This window comes from Hemitrygon akajei, chromosome 7, assembly GCF_048418815.1.
Source record: "Hemitrygon akajei chromosome 7, sHemAka1.3, whole genome shotgun sequence".
Taxonomy (NCBI): domain Eukaryota; kingdom Metazoa; phylum Chordata; class Chondrichthyes; order Myliobatiformes; family Dasyatidae; genus Hemitrygon; species Hemitrygon akajei.
Genome location: NC_133130.1, coordinates 23,534,216 through 23,557,676, shown reverse-complemented (window position 1 = coordinate 23,557,676; position 23,461 = coordinate 23,534,216). Strand labels below are relative to the sequence as shown.

General features: G+C 44.3%; 1 protein-coding gene across 3 annotated transcripts in view; it reads left to right on the top strand.

Moving 5' to 3' along the window:
- The window catches only part of crim1 (cysteine rich transmembrane BMP regulator 1 (chordin-like)), a 262,049-nt gene that overhangs the window by 192,425 nt on the left and 46,163 nt on the right, over window positions 1–23,461 (top strand). For all 3 annotated transcript variants that reach the window (XM_073050510.1, XM_073050511.1, XM_073050509.1), the window contains 2 exons: window positions 15,128–15,256; window positions 22,314–22,470. In XM_073050510.1, coding sequence (XP_072906611.1) covers window positions 15,128–15,256; window positions 22,314–22,470 — 286 coding nt within the window. The remainder of the gene's footprint in view (window positions 1–15,127; window positions 15,257–22,313; window positions 22,471–23,461) is intronic.

Genomic DNA, 23,461 nt, shown 5'->3' with positions numbered 1-23,461 from the left:
TTTTCACACATGTAGGTGTGTGTGACTACCTGTGTGCGAAGTATGTGCATTGTGTTGTGTGTTCCTGTGAGAGGTTTTTCATGTGCATCTGTCTAGGTGTGTGTGTGTGTGTGTGTGTGTGTGTGTGTGTGTGTGTGTGTGTGTGTGTGTGTGTGTGTGTGTGTGTGTGTGTGTGTGTGTGTGTGTGTGTGTGTGTGTGTGTTATTTAAGTGTGCATTGTGTGATCTTGTATACATTTTCATACATGAGTATGTGTGCATTGTGTGTTCTGGTATACATTCTTATATGTGTGTATGTGTTACTTAAGTATGTGTTTGTCTTTACATGCAAGTTATTTAAGTATGTGCATTTGTGCTCTGTGCTCTTGCATACACTTTTACACGTGTGTGTATGTTAAGTACTTGTGTCGTGTAGTGTGTTCTTGTGTGAGATCTTGCATGTGCATCTGTGCAGACATGCATATGAGTGTTTCTGTGCTTGAGTCTGCGTGCACTTTGTGATTTGTGCTTACTCTGCACGGGGGTGTGTGTATCTGCCTGTCTGTCATCGTTGTCCTGTAATCGTGCCCCCCTCCCCCGATCTCCTGATAACTTTTTAATTCGGGTCTCCATGGCAACTCTGAGCCGCCATGACTGCCGTTGACCTTGAAGGGGAGCCATCTAATGAGTGAAACAATCGTGGCAGGGCAGCCTTTTCTCCGCGAGTGCTTCTGCAGCCAAGGCATTCCAGATACCTGGGATTGTGCCGCCGAGCTGGAGCTCAGATATCCGCGCAAGTGGAAAGAATGTTACACATGAGAGACAGAAAGGCCGATGGAATGTTTTCACAGGATACAATGGAAATGTTGTGCAAGAACCTTTCGAATAGTGTTTTTTTCCACTCTCCTGCCTGCTCTATTATTTATATTTTACAGCCCTCTCTTTTACTCAACATTGTTTGTGTTATTGTATGGCCAAGAAGCTCAGTAATTCATTCTCCTAGATTGCGGTTAAGTTGTCACATAAAAATTGTGTTGCTAATTTTTTTTATTATTACCCTGTTGACGTGTGTGTCGATGCCCTAAACATAAGTTTCCTCACCAGAAAATACAATTATCGGTAGCATGGTTATTGGCTATAAACCAAGCTTAATTCCTGGAGGAAAATAGTTATTAACTTGTAAACAGGACATGCATTCAGTTGACATTTTGCTTCTCAGAGCAAGGCCTGTAAGTGAATTAATGTGATATCAGTGCCATCCTTATCATTCCCCCCTAAGCTCATTCATAAAAACATACAGAATACTCCCATCATTCAGTAATTTCATCATTGGCCTCAGCTCCTGCCAGTTCCCTATCATCCTTGACTCCCCTGCCGTCCAGTATCCTTGAATATATTCAGTGATTCAAGATCCGCGAGGGGCACGGATAGGGTGACTGAACTCAGTGTTTTTCACAAGATTGGAGAGCTAAGAACTCAAAAGGACATAAGCTTAAGGTGAGAGGGGAGAGGAACTTGAGGGACTATTTTTTTTGCACAAAGGATGTATGTGGAGTCAACTGCCACAGGAAGATTGTGAGGCAGGTACATTATCGATTTTTAATTGACAACTGGACAGTGCATGGCTTAATTGGTTGCAGGCCAAACCTGGCAATTGGAGGAATTTGGTCAGCATCGACCGGTTGGGCAGAAGGGCCTGTTTCTGTGCTGTTTGACTCTATGCACACCTTTGTGTAGCCAATTCCAGTGATTCGCATCCCTCTCAGAGCCTTAGAAGTTCCAGCAACATCATTATGTGCTGTGTCGGATGAAGTCGCCTTTGACCACGATTCTTGGCGATTTTTTCCCACAGAAGTGGTTTGCCATTGCATTCTTCTGGGCAGTGTCTTTACTCTTCAGAGGTTGTCTACCTGGCGTCAGTGGTCACATAACCAGGATTTGTGATGTGCACCAGCTGCTCGTACGACCATCCACCACCTGCTCCCGTGGCTTCACATGACCATGATCGGGGGGGCGAGGTAAATACTACACCTTGCCCAAGGGTGACCTGCAGGCTAGTGGAGGGAAGGAACACTTGGCAGTTCCTTTGATAGAGACCTATCTCTACCCCACTACCCAGTGCAAAAAAGAGGCCATTTAGCTCATCATCCCCTTGATGCCCAAGATTCAAGATTCACTTATTATTAACAAATGTGTAAATTATACAACTTGAGATTTGCTTGCTGACAGGTAGCCTCAAAGCAAGAAATCCAAAAACAATTTAAAAGAAAAAAAGAATAAAAGTATAAGTCCAACACCCAGTGAGATAAAGAAATAAAAGAACAAGTCACACAAAACAATTGAAGCAAACAACAGCATTCTGAACCAAAAGTTAGTGCTTATATCTGAACACCGGAGCAGCCCAGAGTAGGCCCAAAGCCCCACTAATCAGTTCATCATATTAGCAGCCATGGAGCCCAGCAGCCAGGGCAGTCTTCATGGCCTCGCTGCCATGGAGAAGACCATTGCAGAGAATGATCAAAATCGGCTCGTGTCCCGACTGACGCCTTGCCTTTTCAGTCTGCCTGGGCTGGCATTTAAATTGATCCAGCTACGGAACAGTAAAAGACTCCCGTGCCCTGGAGAGAGAAGTGAACATCATGGAGAGCAAGTGTAATTGGCTCTCACCTCCAATCTGGGCCAACGTTAAATTGTCTAAACAGCGCATTGTACCTCACATTGGGACCCAGGCACTGCTGCTGCGAAAGGCCCCAGGACTAGACCACGGTGCCCAGCCACTCTCAAGCTCTTCAAATTGGCTTGGCGCCCAGAGCGATGCAGTTTTACACCCAGGCCAGTTGTATTGAGGAAATTGAATCTCCTCAGCCTGGGCCCCGACGTCTCTTCATTGCGACAAGAGCGATCCAACCTCGCCCCTGGCCAGGGCATTGGAACTCCATCTGCATTGATTCATCCCCCAAACTCGCCTCGTCATCGCTCGCCCTTTCACTGCTTGTGGCGATAATTTAACACAGCTTACCTCAGAAAAGGTATTTTTAGTGACCAAAGGTGGAGCTTTTCAGGTTTTGCTCATGTGGGAAACAACAAAATAGCAGACAAACTGAATAAGTATCTTGCTTCAGTCTTCTCTTGGGAAGACACTAGCAGTATGGTGGAAGTTCCAGGTGTCGGGGACATGAAATGTGTGAAGTTACCATAACTAGACAGAAGGTTCTTATGAAACTGAAAGTTCTGAAGATGGATAAGTTACCTGGGCTAGATGGTATACACCCCAGAGTTCTGAAAGAGGTGGCTAAAGAGATCGTAGAGGTATTAGTAATGAATTTCCAAATATCACTAGATTCTGGAATGGTACTGGAAGACTAGAAAATTGTAAATGTCACTCCACTCTTCCAGAAGGGAGAGAGGCAGAAGAAAGGAAACGATAGGCCAGTTAGTCTGACCTCAGTGGCTGGGAAAATTGTGGAGTCGATTATTAAGGAGGAGGTCTCAAGGTACTTGGAGGTACATGATAAAAGGGACACAGTCAGCATGGTTTCCTCAAGGGAAAAATCTTGCCTGACAAATCTATTTGAATTCTTTGAAGAAGTAGCAAGCAAGACAGACAAAGGAGAATTGGTTGATGTTGTGTACTTGGATTTTCAGAAGGCCTTTGACAAGGTGCCACACATGAGGCTACTTAACAAGCTATGAACCCCTGGTATTAGAGGAAAGATCCTAGCATAGATAAAGCAGAAGCTGACTGCTAGGAGGCAAAGAGTGGGAATAAGGCAGCCTTTAATGGTTGGCTGCTGGTAACTAGTGATGTTCCACAGGGTGCTGGGTCCGATTCTTTTTACGGTATATATCAATGATTCGGATAATGGAATTGATGGCTTTGTTGCAAAGTTTGCAGATGATATGAAGATAGCTGAAGGGGTAGGTAGTTTTGAGGAAGTAGAGAGGCTACGGAAGGACAGACAGATTAGGAGAATGGGCAAAGAAATGGCAAATGGAATACAGTGTTGAGAAGAGTCGTCTGCAACCTGTGGTTAACTCATCTCTGCTACTTCCTTATTCTTGCACGATGTTCAGTAATTTCATGCTTGCAGTCACGTATTCCTTTAGTAAACACATTTCTTGCTACTTTAGTCACATACGTACTATATATTGCAACATGTTAGCTTAGCACTCCAAGTTTGTACAACTCCATTTTGTCGCATCAGATGGTTACAAAAAATACAAAGTTCAATACATATTTCCACATTTTCCCTCACATCCCAAAACACTTGCAGGTTGGCAGGTTAACTGGCCACAGTAAATTACTGCTGGCATGGTAGCGGAGTGGTTGGTGGTACAGTACGGGTGACCCAGCTTCAATCCCCACTGCTGCCTATAAAAAGTTTGTATTTCCTCCCCATGACCGTATGGGTTTCCTCCGGGTGCAAAGAGATACCAGTCGGTAGGTTAATTAGTCATTGTAATTTGTGGCATGATAAGGCTAGAATTAAATCCGGGGATAGCTGGACAGGCGGCTTGAAAGGCCTGTTCCATACTGTACTTCAATTTAAAAAAACATAAAATTAAAAAAAAAAATTAGGAGTGGTGGGAATTGATGATCTGACGTGAGGAGAGCAACACATGAGATTCATATTGGATTAGATTACGTGGGTGGCTGTTGGTCAATACATATTGAGTAGGCTGAAGGGTCTGTTTGCATTGAATATAGACCGTGGGACCATACAGGACAGGAACAGAATGTTGTGCTGAAATAATAAAGATAATGATACTACCTACCTTCGTGCCTACCTAGGTGTCTCTTAAATACTGTACCTGTCATATCCACCTCCACACAGTGTAGTCTAGACACCCACCACTCTGTATAAAATCCTCTCACCAAGCACGGCCATTGAAATTTCTTCCCCCTACCTTAAATACAATCTGTGGCCACTTTATTAATCTAATTAGCCTATCATGTGGCAGCCACTCAGTGCATAAAGCCATCCAGACATGTTCAAGAGGTTCAGTCACTGTTCACACCAAACGTCAGCGTGGGGAAGAAGTGTGATCTAAGTGACTTTGGCTGTGGAACGATCGCTGGTGCCAGACGGGGTGGTTTGAGTATCTCAGAAACTGTGGATCTCCTGGGATGTACATGTACTCTAGAATTTACAGAGACAAAAAACATCCAGTGACACCTTACTAAGGAGAGAGGTCAGTGGAGAATGGCCAGCTGGCTCAAGCCAATAGAAGGACCACAGTAACTCAAATAACCATGCGTTACAACAGTGGTGTGCAGAAGATCATGTCTGAACGCACTACACATCGAACCATGAAGTCCATGGTTCACAGCAACAGGAAACCACAAACATACATCCAATGGCCTCTTTAGGTACAGGAGGTACCTAATAAAGTGGCAACTGAGTGTACTTGCCCTCTAATGTTATCTGCTTTCCACCGTGCTGAATCTCTCCATGTGTCCTGTTGATTGGCACTTCTTGCACTAATACAATACAAAAACAAAATCCTCTTTAAGCTTATCTTCAACCAATAAAAGAACTGCAAAGTCCATGCCGTTTGAAATCACAACAATCGATAACCAGGGATACGGCCAGCAGAGATCACTCAGCAATCCAATTAGCCGGGACCCAGCAGAGACTAGCGGATAGGGCAACATCCAACCAATCAGAACAAAGAGTCGAACCAATATAAATGCGCGCACTCGGCAGAAGCAACATTTCAATTGAGCACTGATGATGTCACCTCGACTGGTGACAAAGTATTTTCGGCCTAACCTCCAGGCTCAGCGAGCAATCCATGAAGTGTGTAGTTGTTTTCTTGGCCGAACCACCTTATTCACTGTTCAATGCAGTTATCATTTTTTGCCCACCTAGAGGGAGAAGTGAGATCAAGGATTCTGGATCCATGGAGAGTGTGGTCATATCCATGGGTCCAAGACCAAATGAGATGATAGGCAGGAAGGAGCAGCCAGTCCATCAAGGGTCAACTGTCTTCACCATACTGTGTGCATTGACTGTTAATGTGCTGGGAATTTGCTGTGGTGTGTAGGCATGGCATGCACCAAAACACTGTGACATTCAACAATCTTAAGGAATAAAGCATACACAAAAAAAACAAAGAATTCTATATGTACAGTCATAAAAGTTAATAAAGTTAGAGGTTAAAGGACGGTCATGGAACAAAGTGTGCACAAACCAGCATGTATTTACAATGTAAGCAGAACCAAACTGCCCTGCCCCATCTTCCCAGTGGCTGGATGTTCCTCACCATGCTGTCAGTAATTCCCCCCCCCCCCCCCCGCCCGGACAATTTAGAAGTGCCAGGGAAGATAAGGGAATAAAATAACTGATGAACCTTTGCTTTCTGTTCATTACTTGATCCCTTTGTTAAGCTTCCACCATACAAACTTTCAACCTGATTCTCAATCAATAGTTATTTTCTCTTTCCAAGTAAGTTGATGTCCCAGTTGGCTGCAGTTCAAACTATGCTTCTGCAGGGGGATATATATCGAGTATGAATCTTGGCAATGCCTGCTGGTAGTTTACTCAGCTCGAACAAGGGAACTGAGTCAGCCTACTGCTGCTCCCATTTCCTTTCCTCCAGAATTCCTCTCTCTTGCTTTCAAACACCAACTTTGCAAAGTAACTTTAGAGATTCTAGGAGGGCAAGAAGGTGTGTACCACAAAGCTTGGTTCAGGTACAGTAAACTGTGTTGTCGCAGGAAGCTGGTGATATTTCTATTGAATCTGAAGAGTGTGGGCTCAAGCTCCAGTCCAGAACCTTGGATATGTCCTCTGACCTGGCCCTCCACTGCATTCTTCAGGCTGCAAAGTTCTGTCCCTCTGGAGGCCAGAAAATAATTGATTTTTCCCATCAGTATGAAAGAGATCACATTTCCCCAGCAATCTCACCCAACACCTAACAGTCTATTCCCCCAGCAATCTCACCCAACTTCTAATGCCTCCTTCCCTTAGCAATCTCACCCAACATCCCCCATTTCCCCAGCAATCTCACACAACACCTAACGGCCCATTACCCCAGCAATCTCATCCAAAACCCAACGGCCCATTACCCCAGCAATACCACCCAACACTTAATGCCTCCTTCCCTTAGTAATCCCACCCAACACCCAACGGCCCATTACCCCAGCAATCTCACCCAACACCTAACAGTCCATTCCCCCAGCAATCTCACACAATACCCAACGGCCCATTACCCCAGCAATCTCACACAACACCCAATGGCCCATTACCCCAGCAATCTCACACAACACCCAATGGCCCATTACCCCAGCAATTTCATCCAAAACCCAACAGCCCATTCCCCCAGCAATACGACCCAACACTTAATGCCTCCTTCCCTTAGTAATCCCACCCAACACCCAACGGCCCATTCCCCTAGCAATCAACAACAAACAATCCATTACCCCAGCAATCTCACCCAACACCTAACAGTCTATTCCCCCAGCAATCTCACCCAACTTCTAATGCCTCCTTCCCTTAGCAATCTCACCCAACATCCCCCATTTCCCCAGCAATCTCACACAATACCCAACGGCCCATTACCCCAGCAATCTCACACAACACCCAATGGCCCATTACCCCAGCAATCTCACACAACACCCAATGGCCCATTACCCCAGCAATCTCACACAACACCCAACGGCCCATTACCCCAGCAATCTCACACAACACCCAATGGCCCATTACCCCAGCAATCTCACACAACACCTAACGGCCCATTACCCCAGCAATTTCATCCAAAACCCAACAGCCCATTCCCCCAGCAATACGACCCAACACTTAATGCCTCCTTCCCTTAGTAATCCCACCCAACACCCAACGGCCCATTCCCCTAGCAATCAACAACAAACAATCCATTACCCCAGCAATCTCACCCAACAACAAATAATCCATTACCCCAGCAATATCACACAATACCCAATGGCCCATTACCCCAGCCATCTCACCTGACACCTAATAGGCCATTCCCCCAGCAATCTCACCCAACACCTAACAGTCCATTCCCCCAGCAATATCACACAACACCCAATGGCCCATTACCCCAGCAATATCACACAACACCTAACGGCCCATTACCCCAGCAATATCACCCAACACCCAGCGGCCCATTACCCCAGCAATATCACCTAACAACAAACAGTCCATTACCCCATCAATCTCACCCAAAAACAAACAGTCCATTACCCCAGCAATATCACCTAACAACAAACAGTCCATTACCCCAGCAATCTCACCCAAAAACAAACAGTCCATTCCCCCAGCAATATCACACAACACCTAATAGGCCATTCTATAACTAAATATCTCCTGTCACCGACCCACCCATCCCTCCTGCCTATACATATTTTTTGAAATTAATAACAATCCTCCTTGCCATTCACTCTGCCTGTAAGTATAATACTTCTGAAAATTGTACAAGTCATCTGTGTATATTAAGGAAAAAGAGTCTGGAAATACCACAGGTCATGCATCACTTAGGCAGATTTATCTGGTCAGATGTCTCTGAAGATCTGTTTCTGTGGCTCTATATCAGAACAGTTCATAGGCTGTATAATGCTTACGAGTACACTCAGTAGCCACTTATTAGGTAGTGAGTGTACCTCCGTGGTCGTCTGCCACTGTAGCCCGTCCACTTCAAGGTTTGAAGCTTTGTGCATTCACACATGCTCTTCTGCACACCACTGTTGTAACGTGTGGTTAAGATGAGTTACTTCTGCCTCCCTGTCAGCTTGATCCAGTCTGGCCGTTCTCCTCTAACCTCGCTCATTAATAAGGCGTTTACGCCCACAGAACTGGATGTTTTTTTTGGTTTTCACACCAAACTCTGGAAACTCTGAAGTGTGTGAAAATCTCAGGAGATCGGCAGTTTCTGAGATACTCTGACACCACCTATCACTCCACAGTCAAAGTCACTCAGGTCACATTTCTTCCCGTTCTGATGTTCGGTCTGAACAATAACTGAACCTCTTGACCATGTCCGCATACTCATAAGCATTGAGTTGCTGTCGCGTGATTGGCTGATGAGATATTTGCGCTAATAAGTAGGTGTACTTAATGAAGTGGCCACTGGGTGTATGTAGTCACAGAAGTTTCATCTCCATCTCCAAGCACTTCCATCCTAACACTGAGGACATCCTGTTTGTGTTAGCCAGTTACGCTGTCAACAAACTTCATCAAATCCAGAAAAGAAATATAAGTGCAAGCATTAGACATACCTGCCTAAAGCAAGCATTTACTCTGTTAGGCACATGGTGGATTTAAACCCTGTCTTTGTGTCTGGTGCAAATCCTTATTTGATCCAGTTTCATTATGTGCCATAAACTTCAGCCATGCAAGACGTCTTCCTCCGATTAAGCAGGCCATATTTTGGATTCCAATGTTGACCTGCCGGATATTAAGTGGCATTTTTTGCACGTAACCAGGTGCACCGTCAGTTGCTGTGTTTTGTCGAGTCCTTTGTTAATTTGATGCTGGGGACTGTCATGCTCCCTCACAGCCACAGCCGACTGGTGATAAATGGGCCATGCCAGTGCCCTTCGACCCTCCGGCCTCCATAAGCTTCAGTCCAGGAGACATTCCTTGCACGGTAAATAGCCGCTGAGTTTCGCTTGAAATGTGAAAAATGCTCCCCTCACTGAGGTGTTGGCAGATTTACTTAGGGCACTGCAATAAGGAGAAAAAGGATTGGGACAATTCAGTCAACTGGCTTGGCTAAGTGGAATAAAGTCCAGTTAATTTTTAAATCTTGAGTTGCATTAATCTTGAAGGGTTTCACATAAATTCTACAAGGCTCACAGTTCTGACCTTTGCCTCAGCTAACTTCCACCACTCTGCTCCTTCACCCTCTGCATTTTCTCCTCAGCAGGGAAATGTGTTCTGAACAGATTATTTTGAGGTTTTGATGCTCCTGCAAGTGTCACCTTCATCATGGGGCAGCACTGAACACCTTATACACTCTTCCGGGGCTAGGTTGGGAATTCAGAGAAGGAGAAGAATGAATGGGGGAGGGGTGGTGTCGCCATGGTAGCGTAGCGGTTAGCACGACGTTTCTACAGCTTGGGATGTGGGAAGTTGGAGTTCAATTCCAAGGCCGTCTGTAATATTCCTCCCCATAAATGTGTGGTTTTCCCCCTACTTTCCAAAGACGTAGGTTAATTGGTCAATGTAAGCGATCCTGTGATTAGGCTAGGGTTGAATAGGTGGGCTGCTGGGTACTGCGTCACGTTGGGCCGGAAGGGCCTGTTCCGTGCTGTGTCTCTAAGTAAAGAGGTGGGTGGAGGGATCACAGATAGGGTAAGGGGGCACAGATTCAGGTTCACATTTATTTATCACATGTAGAGTGAAATGTGTCATTTGCATTAATACCCACAGATGTGCTGGGGCAGCCAAGAGTGTCACCACTTAGATAGATAGACTAAATTTCCACATTGCAAAGATATCTAAAACTAGGAAGCATGAGTTGCGGTTAAGGGGTACAGAAGGGGATATGAAAGAGAACTTTCTTTCCCACCTTCAATTTTGCTTCTTGTTTTGAGAAGGGACGCAGTTTGTTGCGTGCAAGGAGCAGAGACCTGGTACACGCGTCAGGACAAGGGGTGGCCGTCCCTTCACAGCTTCCATTGGGCAGGAGGTACTGACACCCAAAGCCCCATACCACCAGATTCAAGAATATCTACTTCTCTTCAACCATCCGTTTCTTGAACCAACCAGCACAACCCTAATCATTACTGCACTGAAGTGGACTTCGTATTTTTTAGTTCTAATTGTGTCCTTTCTTGTAAAATGTGGTATAATTTATGTTCAATTTCCATTCTTTTGTGAGTGCTGCTTACATGATGCGACGTTCCCGTGATGCTGCAGCCAGTACGTTATTCATTGCTCCGGTGCTCACAGGTACCCGTGCATATGACAATGAACCCGACTTTGACTTTTGACCTTGAATCAAATCCCAATCAGCTTCATCCGCAGTGCCTGCTGACCCGCCTTGGTCACTGGTTAGGCAATGCTTCCATGCTGAAGTTCGTATGTCTGTTTTCAAATCCCTCCCCATTTCTGTGACATGCACCAGCTTCACACCCTCAGAATGCTAGCACTTTATCAGTTCTCTAATCCATCAGCAGCCGTGCCTGGGCTCCAAATCTCTGCATCTCTGGCCCCTCTTTCTTCCTGCTAAATGCTTCTTCAAATCTAATGGAGGTACAGAAGCCCTTGGACCCACAATGCCAGGTTAAGGAACGGTTAGCCATCAGCCATCAGGCTCCTGAATCAGAGGGGATAACTTCACGCACTCCAACACTAAACTGATTCCACAACCTTTCAATGGCTCTCCAACTCATGTTCGCCATACCATTTATTTATCTGTTTGTTTACTTATTATGGGATTTTTTTGCACAATTTGTTATATTTTGCACATTGATTGTTTGTCCGTCTTTGTGTGCAGTTTTTCATTGATTCTTTTGTGCATTTTTGTATTTACTGTGAATGTCCACAGGAAAATGAATCCCAGTGTGGTGTACAGTACTGAGCAAAAGTCTTGGGCATGCATAAAAGAAATCTGTGAAGCAAAGATGCTTTCAAAAATGATGAAATGAAAAGTTTAAAAATATCAAACAATTTACTATAAAGAGCAGTAAATCAAAAAAAAAATCAAATCAGTATTTGGCGTGACCTTTAAAGTAACATAATTTCTCTTAGGTACACTGTCGTGCAGTTTTATGAGAAATCGTCTGGTAGGTTGTTCCAAGCTTCTTAAGGAACTGGCCACTGTTCTTCTGCAGATTTTGGCTGTCCAGGTAATCGCAGGCAGCCTCAATGATGTTGAGAGCGGGGCTCTGTGAAGGCCATGCAATCTGCAACCATCTAAAAACTCTCGGGTGCTTAAGACTTTTGTACAGTACTGTATGTACTTAGATAATAAATTTACTTTGAACCTTTGAATCCTTCCACCGCTTGCTCTGCGTGCCTCTTTATTTTTTGATCACTGAAGTTACATTCCAGTGAAGTGCCCCTACGCTACCAAGTTGTCACTACTGTTGTTGTCCGGTGGCTAAAGCCAGAATGCCCAGAGCCCTCTCCTGGAGTTGATGAGTGTCCCTGTGTGTGGCTGGGAGAGAGTAACAGAGCTTGTTCTGTGGTTGTTTATTATCCTGTTGTGTTCCGCTTAGTTGTGTTCTGTGTTGTTCTACAGAGTATTATGTTGGGGCCAGAACGTGTGGCAATACTTGCAGGCTGCCCCCAGCACATCCCTTGCAGTGTTGGTTGTTAATGCAAACGATGTATTTCACTGTGTGTTTCAATTTACACTTGAATCTTAATCTCAGTGTGATGGTGGAATTTCTGGATTTGAGACCAGGGAAATTCTGTTGCATTCTTGGAAGAGTTCCTTTGATTGGATCAATGAATGCCAAACGAAATGCTGGAGGAACTCAGCAGTTCAGGCAGTATCTATGGAAATTAATAAACAGTCAACGTTTAGGGTCAAGACCCTTCTTCAGGACCTTCAGAAGGGTCTGAAAGGTCTTGGACTGAAATGTTGACTGATTATTCGTTTCCTTAGATGCTCCCTAACCTACTGAGTTCCTACAGCATTTTGTCTGTGTTGCTTTGGACTTCCAGCATCTGCAGAATCCCTGGTGCCAATGAGTTCCTTACGTCAGAGATGTTTACAGAGTACAGTACAGCAATCCTGACTGGACGAAGTGGTTAAGGTTGCAGATTTGGGAGCTGCTGTCAGGGCAGCTTAGGACAAGTAACTTGAGTGTGTTTTGCAGATGGCGTACGCTGCAGCCACTGTGCCAGGTCCTGAAAACCATAACTAATTCAGGTGGTGTGTGAGATATCAGTCAAAAGGGCCTGGATGATGTTTGGCTAAATTGAGTGTTGAAGTTGAACTCATCCAGGCAAGAGAGGTCACACATCCGATGTTGTGCCTTGTAAATGGTGAAGTGCTTTGGAATGTTGGGGGGTGACTCACTCTCTGCAGGATGCCCAGCTCGAACCCACTCTTGTAGCCACAGTATTCATGTGGCCAAGCCACACTGGTAATTAGTTTATTATTGTCATATGTACTGATTGAGTAAGATACAGTGAAAATCATTGTTTTGCATTGCATGCCATCCATTCAGATCATTTCACCACGGCAGTGCATGGAGATAGGACAGGGAAAAACAATAACAGAGTGCAGAATGAAGTGTCACAGAGAAAGGGCAGTGCAGGCAGACGATAAAGGACAAGGCCATAACAAGGTAAACTGAGAGGTCTAGTCAGGTCAAGTGAAATTTATTGTCACTTAAGTCTGTACATGTATACTGCCAAACAAGCAATGTGTCTCCAAACCAGGCTGTAAAGCACAGTAGTACTCATTACACACAATAACTTAGGAAAGTAAGAATTCACTCTACAAATGAATTGTGCTTAGATAAACTAAGTATGTAAATTAAATATTGTAGGGTACAGTACAAATTATCCAGTGACACTGCAAGTACGATGCGGCAGGGAGTTCAGGGGCCCAATGGCCTGAGGTAAAAAGCTGCGTCCCATCCTGACTGTTCTTGTCTTTATGCACTGGAGTCTCCTGCCTGATGGTAGGAAATCAAAGAGGATGCTGGATGGATGGGTGGGATCCTTGAGAATACTAAGGGCCCTGCTTACGCAGTTCTCCTGATAAATGTCCTGGAGGGACGGGAGGGAGACCCCCCCATGATCCTCTCGGTTGTTCTCACAGTCCCTTGTGGGGACTTCTGGTCCGATGCCCTGGTGCTCCCATACAGGATGGAGATGCAGCTTGGTAGGACGCTGTCAACGGTGCTTCTTGTTGTCCCATAGTCTCATAGCAGCAGGATAGAAGCAGTCCTTGAGCCTGGTGGTACATGGTTACAGGCTTTTGTATCTTCTGCCCGACGGGGGGAGAGGTGGAGAGAGAATGTCTGGGATGGGTGGGACCTGTGGTTATAATGGCTGCTCTACTGTGGCAGTGGGAAGGGTAGTCAGAGTCAGCGGAGAGGAGGCTGGTTTCCGGGATGTGTAAGTCCCTGAGTGATACCCAATAAGACCCCAGCACAAACCCTCATGTCTGATTCTGTGATTCAGTCCATACCTCCTTGTATGCCCTGCTACAAAGGAAAACAGTGAACAGATTTCCAGATGACCTGTGAGTGAGAATGATATTGGATTTAAAACATAAAGTTTATTGGACAGCCAAGCTAAGGAAATACTTTGCGATAAAGGAAACATCTCCTATCCTCCAGGTAACAAACTTCCCTCCTTCCCACTTCGGATGCGGGGTCTTCATCCCAACACATCAACTCAGTTTCTCGTCCCCACCAATGTGGCCTGACTTCCTAAATAGCCAATGGTCAAGGGTCAGCTTAATTCACCATATACATTTGCACGTATTAGGAATTTGCTGTTTAGTATTGGTGCTAGATGCAACAAAATCAACATTCAACAAAATCAACATTCAACAATTATAAGATTAAACCATTCTAAAAAAAATAAATGTGGTTAAAGTATGGACATGGAATAAAACATGTTTAAATACATAAATGTCATAATTTCAAGCTAGTTTCACTATAGGATGCTTGGCTAATGAAATGTTGTCCATTTAGCTGATGTGCAGTGATGTGTGCTATTAAAACTTTAAAAGACTTTAACAATGCTGTTCACTTTGGAATGTGTCGGTGTAGTGAATCGCCATTGAAATGGAGGGGTTTTACAGGCAAATTCAATAGCTGTTCTGCCTGAGAAATAGCCCCTCAATTGTTTGTGCGTTGAATAAGCCTTCAGTCTGTTGGCCTGGATAGGGTTTGTCACGGCAGCACTGCCAGTCAGAACATTGGCAGACCTCATAGCTCATCTAATACTGGCACAGGGAAAACCTTAACATCCACATGAATTATTCAAACAGACAATGCACCTTAGGCAATGGACAATGTCATCTGTAATGTTGACTGTTTATCCCCCTCCATGGGTGCTGCCTGCCCTGCTGAGTTCCTCCAGCAGTTTGTGTGTTGTTGCCCTAGGTTTCCAGCACCTGCAGAATCCCGTGTGCTTATGCAGGAAGGGAACAGTGTGTTTGAGCTTCTGTAACATCTCTCACGCTCCACCTCTCCTCCCTTACCGCTGCAGAGCCGACGTATATCACCATCGGGCCACCAGTGTGCGAGCAGCTGGCAAACTGTACCCTGACAGAGAGGGACTGCATCTACGGCTTCAAGCTCGACAACAGTGGATGCCGGAAGTGCCAGTGCAAAACGAGTGAGTGCCCTACATTTATATACTTACACACTGATCACGCGCGGAGCAAGGACGACAACTGACTGAGCGTTTGTATTGAGTCACGTTGGCCATGGTACGCGCTGGGCAACTTGTGTTGTGGACGCGACGAAATGGGCCCGCCCAGACGAAAAATGCACCCACGCGGAAAGTAAGGGGGCCTTCCACGCGTAGGAGGGTCAGTCAGTTCACGTGCACACTTGCCACATTCTCGCAGTGCAGTTCAAATGTCATCCTGCACATCACTGAACTTTGTGTGTGTGTGAGAGAGAGAGAGAGAGAGAGAGATGGCCTACATGAATACATTTCTATGTGAATGTATGTGCACTGGGCAGTTGTGTACATACATGCAAATGTTGAGTACACACACGTTTCCATTAGCAGGAGAGTCTAGGATCTGAGGGAATGGCCTCAGAATAAAGGGATATACCTTTAGAACTGAGGTGACAGGGAATTTCTTCACCCGGACATTGTTTGAACTTGTGGAGTTCGTTGCCATGGAAGCCAAGTCATTCGGTGTATTTAAGGCAGAGGCTGATAGGTTCATGATTGATGGGGGAGAGGGTGTTCATGGATTCCAGGGATGAAGACGGAAGAATGGGGTTGAGAAGGAAAAAAAGAGGCACGATTAAAAGGCGGAGCAGCCTCACTGGGCTGATTGGCCTAATTCTGTTCCTATATCTTACATGTTAATGATTTGATTATACATGCATCTATGTATATGTGCACGCGCACATGGTTACTGGCGGAGTGTGTGCAGTATGCCACAGATTGAAGTCAATCTGCGTCGCCAACTGAACCTAACAGGTTTAGAAACAGGAATTGCACAGGCACTCTGTGTAAGATGCTAAATATTTGTGAAGTAAATTATGCACACGTTTGGTCATGGCAGCCAAACAAGTGGAAAATATATAAATTATTCCAGTTCTCTGCCACCTAGTTCATTCACGAGGCCTTTGTTGTGAGCTATCAGACCGGGTGAAGAGCTTTTTTTGCAGACAGAGTAAGTGAACTGAAAAAGCTGTTATTGTGACTCTTCAGCATTGTGGTCCCGTGCCAGGGAAAAGCCTCTGTCTGTTCATTTCTCTGGTGTTGCTCCACATATTCTCATTGAGAGCAACTGTGAAGCCAAGTGATATCTCACTTCATAGGGCTCAGTGTTCGACGCCTTGAAGTTTTAAAGGCAAAAGGGAGTGGTTGTGTTCCCCCTTTAGTGTGTTTATTCCCTTTGAACAACGCACTGGAGAGCCAAGCTCAAGCACAACACTAACAGATACGTTCCCAGATGTACCCTATCAGTCTGTAGTTTCTGATACTGTCAGATCTCTCAGGATCTTTTGTGGTAGGAGAGAGAAACTGCATTTAAATGGAGCCTTTTACAGGCTCAGGGCATTTCAAAATGCCTTACAGTCTGATGCACCATCAATAACTCACGCCGAGACTTAGGAAGTGAGATTATCGGCTTTTATTGACTGAAGGACAACACTACATCCTGGGGAAAATGAGGGAGAGCAGCAGGCCACAGTCGCCTTTATACAGGGGTCTGTGGGAGGAGCCACAGGGGTAGTCAGCAGGGTCTTGGGAGGAGCCACAGGAGCAGTCAGACAGGTATATCTAGTTCACCACACAGTCAACCTCATTTACCCACAATTTATGATCCTGTTTACATTGTAAATACATGCTGGTATTTATTTACTTATGCACATTTTATTCCAAATCGATCTTTTAACCTCTAATTTTATTAGTCTGTTTTTATTTTCATATAGTTCTTTATTCTTTATAATTGTTGAATATTTTTTTTTGTGTGTGAAATGCCCTGAGCAACACACCACAGCAGATTCCTAACACGTGTTGTATAACATTAACCCTTGATCCTTCAGTGCACAATTTCTGTTGTCCCATCATGCTTCTGCTTGTCTCTCTTAATTGCATGTTTGAAAGGGTTAGGTTCAAGCAAAGAAATAACAGTGTAAGTTAACAGCTCAAGTCAGTTCACCCATCCTTGATGGGCCAACAAAGCCTGTAAGAAACTTGGTTTCTAAAGAAAATAATACACTTTGGCTTCTTAAATGACTCTGGGTTTTTTGTCCAGTAACTGACAATCCCCTGATTTAATCCGAGCCTAATCACGAGACAATTTACAATGACCAATTATTGGACTGTAGGAGGAAACCCATGCGATCACGGGGAAAGCGTACAAACTCATTACAGGCAGCGGCGGGAATTGGGCCTGGGTCGCCTGTACCGTAAAGCGTTGTGCTAACCACAGCCTTACAATGCTGTATGGCAGATGGTCATAGAACATTCCGGATAATCTCGTGTCAGAGAGCAGACAAACCAGGCCAGATTGCTACAACTGCAAGTGACAGAGAACCGCTCGTCCCTGCCTGAGAACGTTGGGTAGAAATACTATTGACTTCAGTTTCTGGTAGTCAAATAGCTTGTTGCTGTTACAATGTGGCTGTCACTACGGAGATAGAGAAGGACCATTCATTTCCCCACAAAGGACCCCAGCAGTTTGAACCATCTACAAAATGCACTGCAACAGATCACCATCCCTTCAACAGCACCTTCTGGACTTATGACCTCAACTACAGGCATGTAGCATTAATGTCAGCAGCAGATTCCCCTTCAACGTGTTGACCAGCAGGGAGCATTTATTTCCCAGTAACACGCTAAAGTTCAAAGTTCAAAGTTAACTTATTATCAAGATACAGATATGTCACCATATACAACCCTGAGATTCATTTTCTTATGGGCATTATTCAGTAAATACAATAACCATTATAGAATCAATGAAACACCACACCAACAAGACAGAAAACCAATGTGCAAAAGACAGCAAATTGTACAAATGCAAAAAGAAAGGAAAAAAAGAAATAAGAAGAAATTAATAAGCTATAATTATCAATAACATGAAATGAAGAGCCCTTGAAAGTGAGTCCATAGGTTTTGGAAACAGTTCAGTGATGGGCATAGACAAGATATAGGAACAAAATTAGGCCATTCAGCCCATTGAGTCTGCTTCGCCATTTGGTTATGGTTGATTTATATTCCCTCTCAACCCCATTTTCTTGCCTTCTCTCCATAACCTTTAACGCCCAATACTAATCAAGGACTTATCAATGTCCTCTTTAAATATACCCAATGACTTATTCTCCACAGCCATCTGCGGCAAAGGGATGTTCTTTAGAACTGTGCCATTTTGTCCTAGACTCCCCCACCATAGGAAATATCCTGTCCATGTCCGCTCGATCTAAACCTTTCAATGTCAGGGGGTTTTCAATGAGATCCCTCCTCAATGTTCTAAATTCTACAGGATACAGGCCTAGACTCATTAGACTCCTAATTTGTTAACCCTGTCATTCCCAGGATCATTCTTATAAGCCTTCTCTAGACCGCCTCCCATGCCAGCACATCCTTTCATACACATCAGGCCCAAAACTACTTATGAGACTCCCAATGTGGTCTGACCAACGTTGTATAAATCCTCATCATTGCTTTTATGTTCTAGTCCTCTTGAAACAAACCCTAACTTTGCATTCGCCTTCCTTACTACCATCTCAACCTACAAGTTAACCTTTAGGGAATCCTGCACTAAGACTACCAAACCCTTTCCACCTCTGATTTAAAATAAAAGCCACCACCATCTTGACTTGGTGGTTAATTGACCCTCCCCTATGAACTCAGGAAAGACCTTGGCCAGGAGCAGTTCAAGAAGATAAGGCCAGCTGAGATCATCTGTGAATGGCTGGGCAGGCTTTGTAGGGCCTGATGGACTACTTCCTCTCCTATGTATTGTGTTCTTGAAGGGCAGTTGCAAATGGGCAATAAATACTGAGCTTGCTGGGTTACCCACGTCATGAATGGATTTTAAGAAGAGAGGGGGAGATGAGTGAAAATTATGTGGAGGAAGCCCTCACTTAAATTTGTTAGAACCACCTTTATTAACACATCCAGGGAGTCTCTCAAAGGCTTTGAAGCCTCAACTGACTTTGAACAGAAAATTCTACAAAAGGTAGTGGATTCATTCCACTACATGACAGGTAAACCATTGAGCACATTTTACATCAAATGCTGTCGCAGGAAAGCAGCATCCATCATCAGAGATCCTCGTCACCCAGGCCGTGCTCTCTTCTTGCTGCTGCCATCAGGTAGAAGGTACAAGATCCTCAGGACTCACACCACCAGGTTCAAGAACAGTTACTACCCCTCAACCATCAGGCTCTTGAACAAAAGGGAATAACTACACTCACTTGCCCATCCATTGAGATGTTAGAAACATAGAAAATAGGTGCAGGAGTAGGCCATTCAATATGATCATGGCTGATCATCCAACTCAGAACCCTGTACCTGCTTTCTCTCCATACCCCCTGATCCCTTTAGCCACAAGGGCCATATCTAACTTCCTCTTAAATATAGCCAATGAACCGGCCTCAACTGTTTCCTGTGGCAGAGAATTCCACAGATTCACCACTCTCTGTGTGAAGAAGTTTTTCCTCATCTCGATCCTAAAAGGCTTCCTCTTTATCCTTAAACTGTGACCCCTCGTTCTGGACTTCCCCAACATCGGAAACAATCTTTCTGCATCTAACCTGTCCAATCCCTTTAGAATTTTATACATTTCAATAAGATCCCCCCCTCAATCTTCTAAATTCCAGTGAGTATAAGCCTAGTCGATACAGTCTTTCTTCATATGAAAGTCCTGCCATCCCAGGAATCAATCTGGTGAACCTTCTCTGTACTCCCTCTATGGCAAGAATGTCTTTCCTTAGATTAGGGGACCAAAACTGCACACAATATTCTAGGTGCAATCTCACCAAGGCCTTGTACAACTGCAGTAGAACCTCCCAGCTCCTGTACTCAAATCCTTTTGCTATATTCCCACAATCAATGATCTCACTTTAAGGATTCGTTATCTTGTTATTTCATGTTCTCATTATTTATTGCTATTTATTTATATTTGCATTTGCACAGTTTGTTGTCTTCTGCACTCTAGTCGATCTTTCATTGATCCTGTTATAGATACGATTCTATAGATTTGCTGATATGCCCACAGAAAAATTAATCTCGGGGTTGTATGTAGTGACGTGTATGTACTCTGATAATAAAAATCACTTTGGACTTTGAAGGTAATTAAATATTTCCTGAGGAATTTAATCATTGCCACTATCTTTTCCTAAGGAAGATGGACCTTTGTTGAATATCTTCCCTCAACTTCGGTGAGGTTTCTTTTCTCTTGTTTAGGGCTGTTTGTTCGAACAGCACACAATGAGTGCTTGCCATTTCTCAGACTGTCTCTAACCCAGAGCCAGAATGTTTTGATCAAAGACCAATAAAAATTCCATTCACCACATTTAATGGAATTCCTACAATACATTTTATTAATTAGCCTGCTGGAAGAACGTTTAAGAGCTGATTCATTATAAAACACTAAAGCAGAGGCCACCCTGAAGCAATCAAATGTGGGTGATTTTTACTTTAAATTTTTAGCTTATTTAATGTATTTGAACTTTTAAATCCATCTGTGTTTTAAAGGGACCATTTGTGTCTAAATTGTAGCTGGCAGAGGTGAGGAAACCAGGCCTTGCAGCCTCAGAAAAGTTCAGAGGGTTAAGAAATAAATCAGGACATCACCCTTAAGTGGTAGGATTATGCTGAAAGGAAAGGTCTTTTTTTTTTCCAAACTTGTTGGCTAGATGTCCCAGTGGGAATGAGGTGCTGATGGCAAGCTATTTCTTTGAGCCTGTGCCATACTGAGTCATTATATCCATTAAGATTATTATATATCCATATACTCCAGGATTTTAGTTGAGAAAGAGCAGTTGGTTTTCCAAAGGTCGAGAGGAATGTTCTTCTCTCAGCCCACATCAGCAAATACAATTATCTAGGCATATGTTGGCTGCTACTTGTGGGAATTTTCTAAATCAAATTAGCTGTGAGCTTTTCCTAATAAAGAGAAAATTTGCTGGAAATACTCAGCACACCCATTCCTGGGAGTGGAAATAGTTCCACATTTCAGCATGATCCGAAACCCATTCTCTCTCTCCTTACATTCTCGATCTAATCTGCCACATATTTCACACATTAATTAATCTCCCTTCAGCTTTCCAATATCTGCCGTGTTTTTTTTGCTTTTGGCACTAATTGTGTCACTAAATTATAACTGGTTCTTCAAGTCCTGGTGGCATTCGAATGGCTGGGAGGAGGAGGGGAAGGAGAGACCTCCAAACCAAGATGTAGAAGATCCCTGAATATGTGAATGGCAGTTATGGATTTCAGTGAACCAGTTTGTGTTTCAGATCTGGTGAAAGGTCATTGAGCTGCCATGTTAACTCGTCTCTCCCTCTACACATTCTGCCTGGCTTGTTGAACTGTTCCAGCCCTTTTAGCTTTTACAGAAGCTCAGTAATTATACTAAAGGGCAGCGTACATTCCGTCAAGGTACGCACAAAATGACAGAGAAACTCAGCAGGCCAGGCAGCATCTGTGGAAAGGAATAAACAGTCAACATGTTGGGCCGAGACAGTTTATCAGAACCTGATAATTCGGAACATCTACTTTCCATAGGGAGATCCCCGGCATTTTTGTGCATTACTGTAGATGGTAGCATTGTGGTTAGTCTGACGCTATTACGGCTTGGGGCGTCAGAGTTCAAAGTTCAATTCCAGCGCCATCTGTAAGGAATCTTTGTACCCCGTGGAATGTGTAGGTATTCCCTGGGCGCTGCACTTTCTTCCCAAAGTCCAAAGATGTGCCGGCTGGGTTAACTGGGTTAAATTGTCCCATGATTAGGTTAGAGTTAATCAGAGTTGTCAAGGGGTTGCTGGGGCTGTGGGATTAAAAGGGCCTACTCTGTGCTGTATCGTTAAATAAATAAAATAAATAAATCTGCAGAATCTCTTGTTTTCCTTCAAGGCATCAGTAACTGTTGGCTGTGAATTCTTAAATAGTTGAGGAACAGATGCAATCATTTCCTTCCTTTCAATGGCATCTGTTCGTTGACCCTGAGTTTAATCTTGTTTTATCTTAATTGCAGGAGAGGAGCTTTGTACGGGCCTGATCTCGGGCTGTGGTTTGGACTGTCCCTTCGGCCTGCAGACCGACGTACACGGCTGTGAAATCTGCCAGTGCCGGGCACGGCCGAAAAGATGCAAACCTGTCGTGTGTGACAAGTACTGCCCATTTGGATACATGTAGGTCCTTCTTCCTACTGTCAAATTCATGTGCACAACAACAGTGAGGTACAGGCATAATTAAAAAAAAACACTACAGCCTCACAGGTACGTAGATTCAGACAACACACAGAACATAAATAGGGGTGACCTCACTGAAACCTATCAAATGGGTGAAAGGCCTTGATAGAGTGGGTGTGGGGAGGATGTTTCCTGTGGTGGGAGAGTCTAAGACCAGAGGACACAGCCTCAGAATAGAGGGTGAGTCCTTTTACAATGGAGATGAAGAGGAATTTCTTTAGCCAGAGAGTAGCGTATCTGTGGAATTTGTTGCCATGAGCAGCTGTGGAAGCCAAGTTATTGGGTATATTTAAGGCAGAGATTGATAGATTCTTGACTAGTCAGGGCATGAAAGGATACGGGGAGAAGGCAGGAGATTGGGGCTGAGAGGAGAAATGGCAGAGCAGACTCGATGGCCCAGATGATCTAATTCTGCTCCTATATCTTATGGTCTAATGGTCTTATAAATTATGCATCAATTATACAGGGCAGTGAAGAAATAAAAGACTGCAAAATAAGGAATTAGTGCAAATAACACACAATCAGACAAGCCTATTGTAGAGCAGGAGGAGGTCCGTAGTGTTGTGTTGCTGAGGTAAGTCGATTCAAGAACCCGATGTCAGAATCAGAATCAGGTTCAGTATCAGTGGAATATGTCGTGAAATTTGTTGTCTTGTGTCAGCAGTACAGAATATTGATGAGGCCCCCGTTGGTCAGGGTTGACCATGGATGTTGTGTCCTGGCTGTCTAGATACACAAGCCAGGGCAGTACAATATTGAGAGCAAGCTGTTGCCCACGTAGCAAGCTCCCCCTCTCCACGTATCTGATTAACCTAAAGGAACGGCAGGAACATTTGACACCAGCAGCATCGCAGAAGTTGCCAGTCAGCACTGAACTCAATGTAGGACTGCCTTAGGGACACCAGCTCTGGATTTCTCCCTCGGGGTTTAC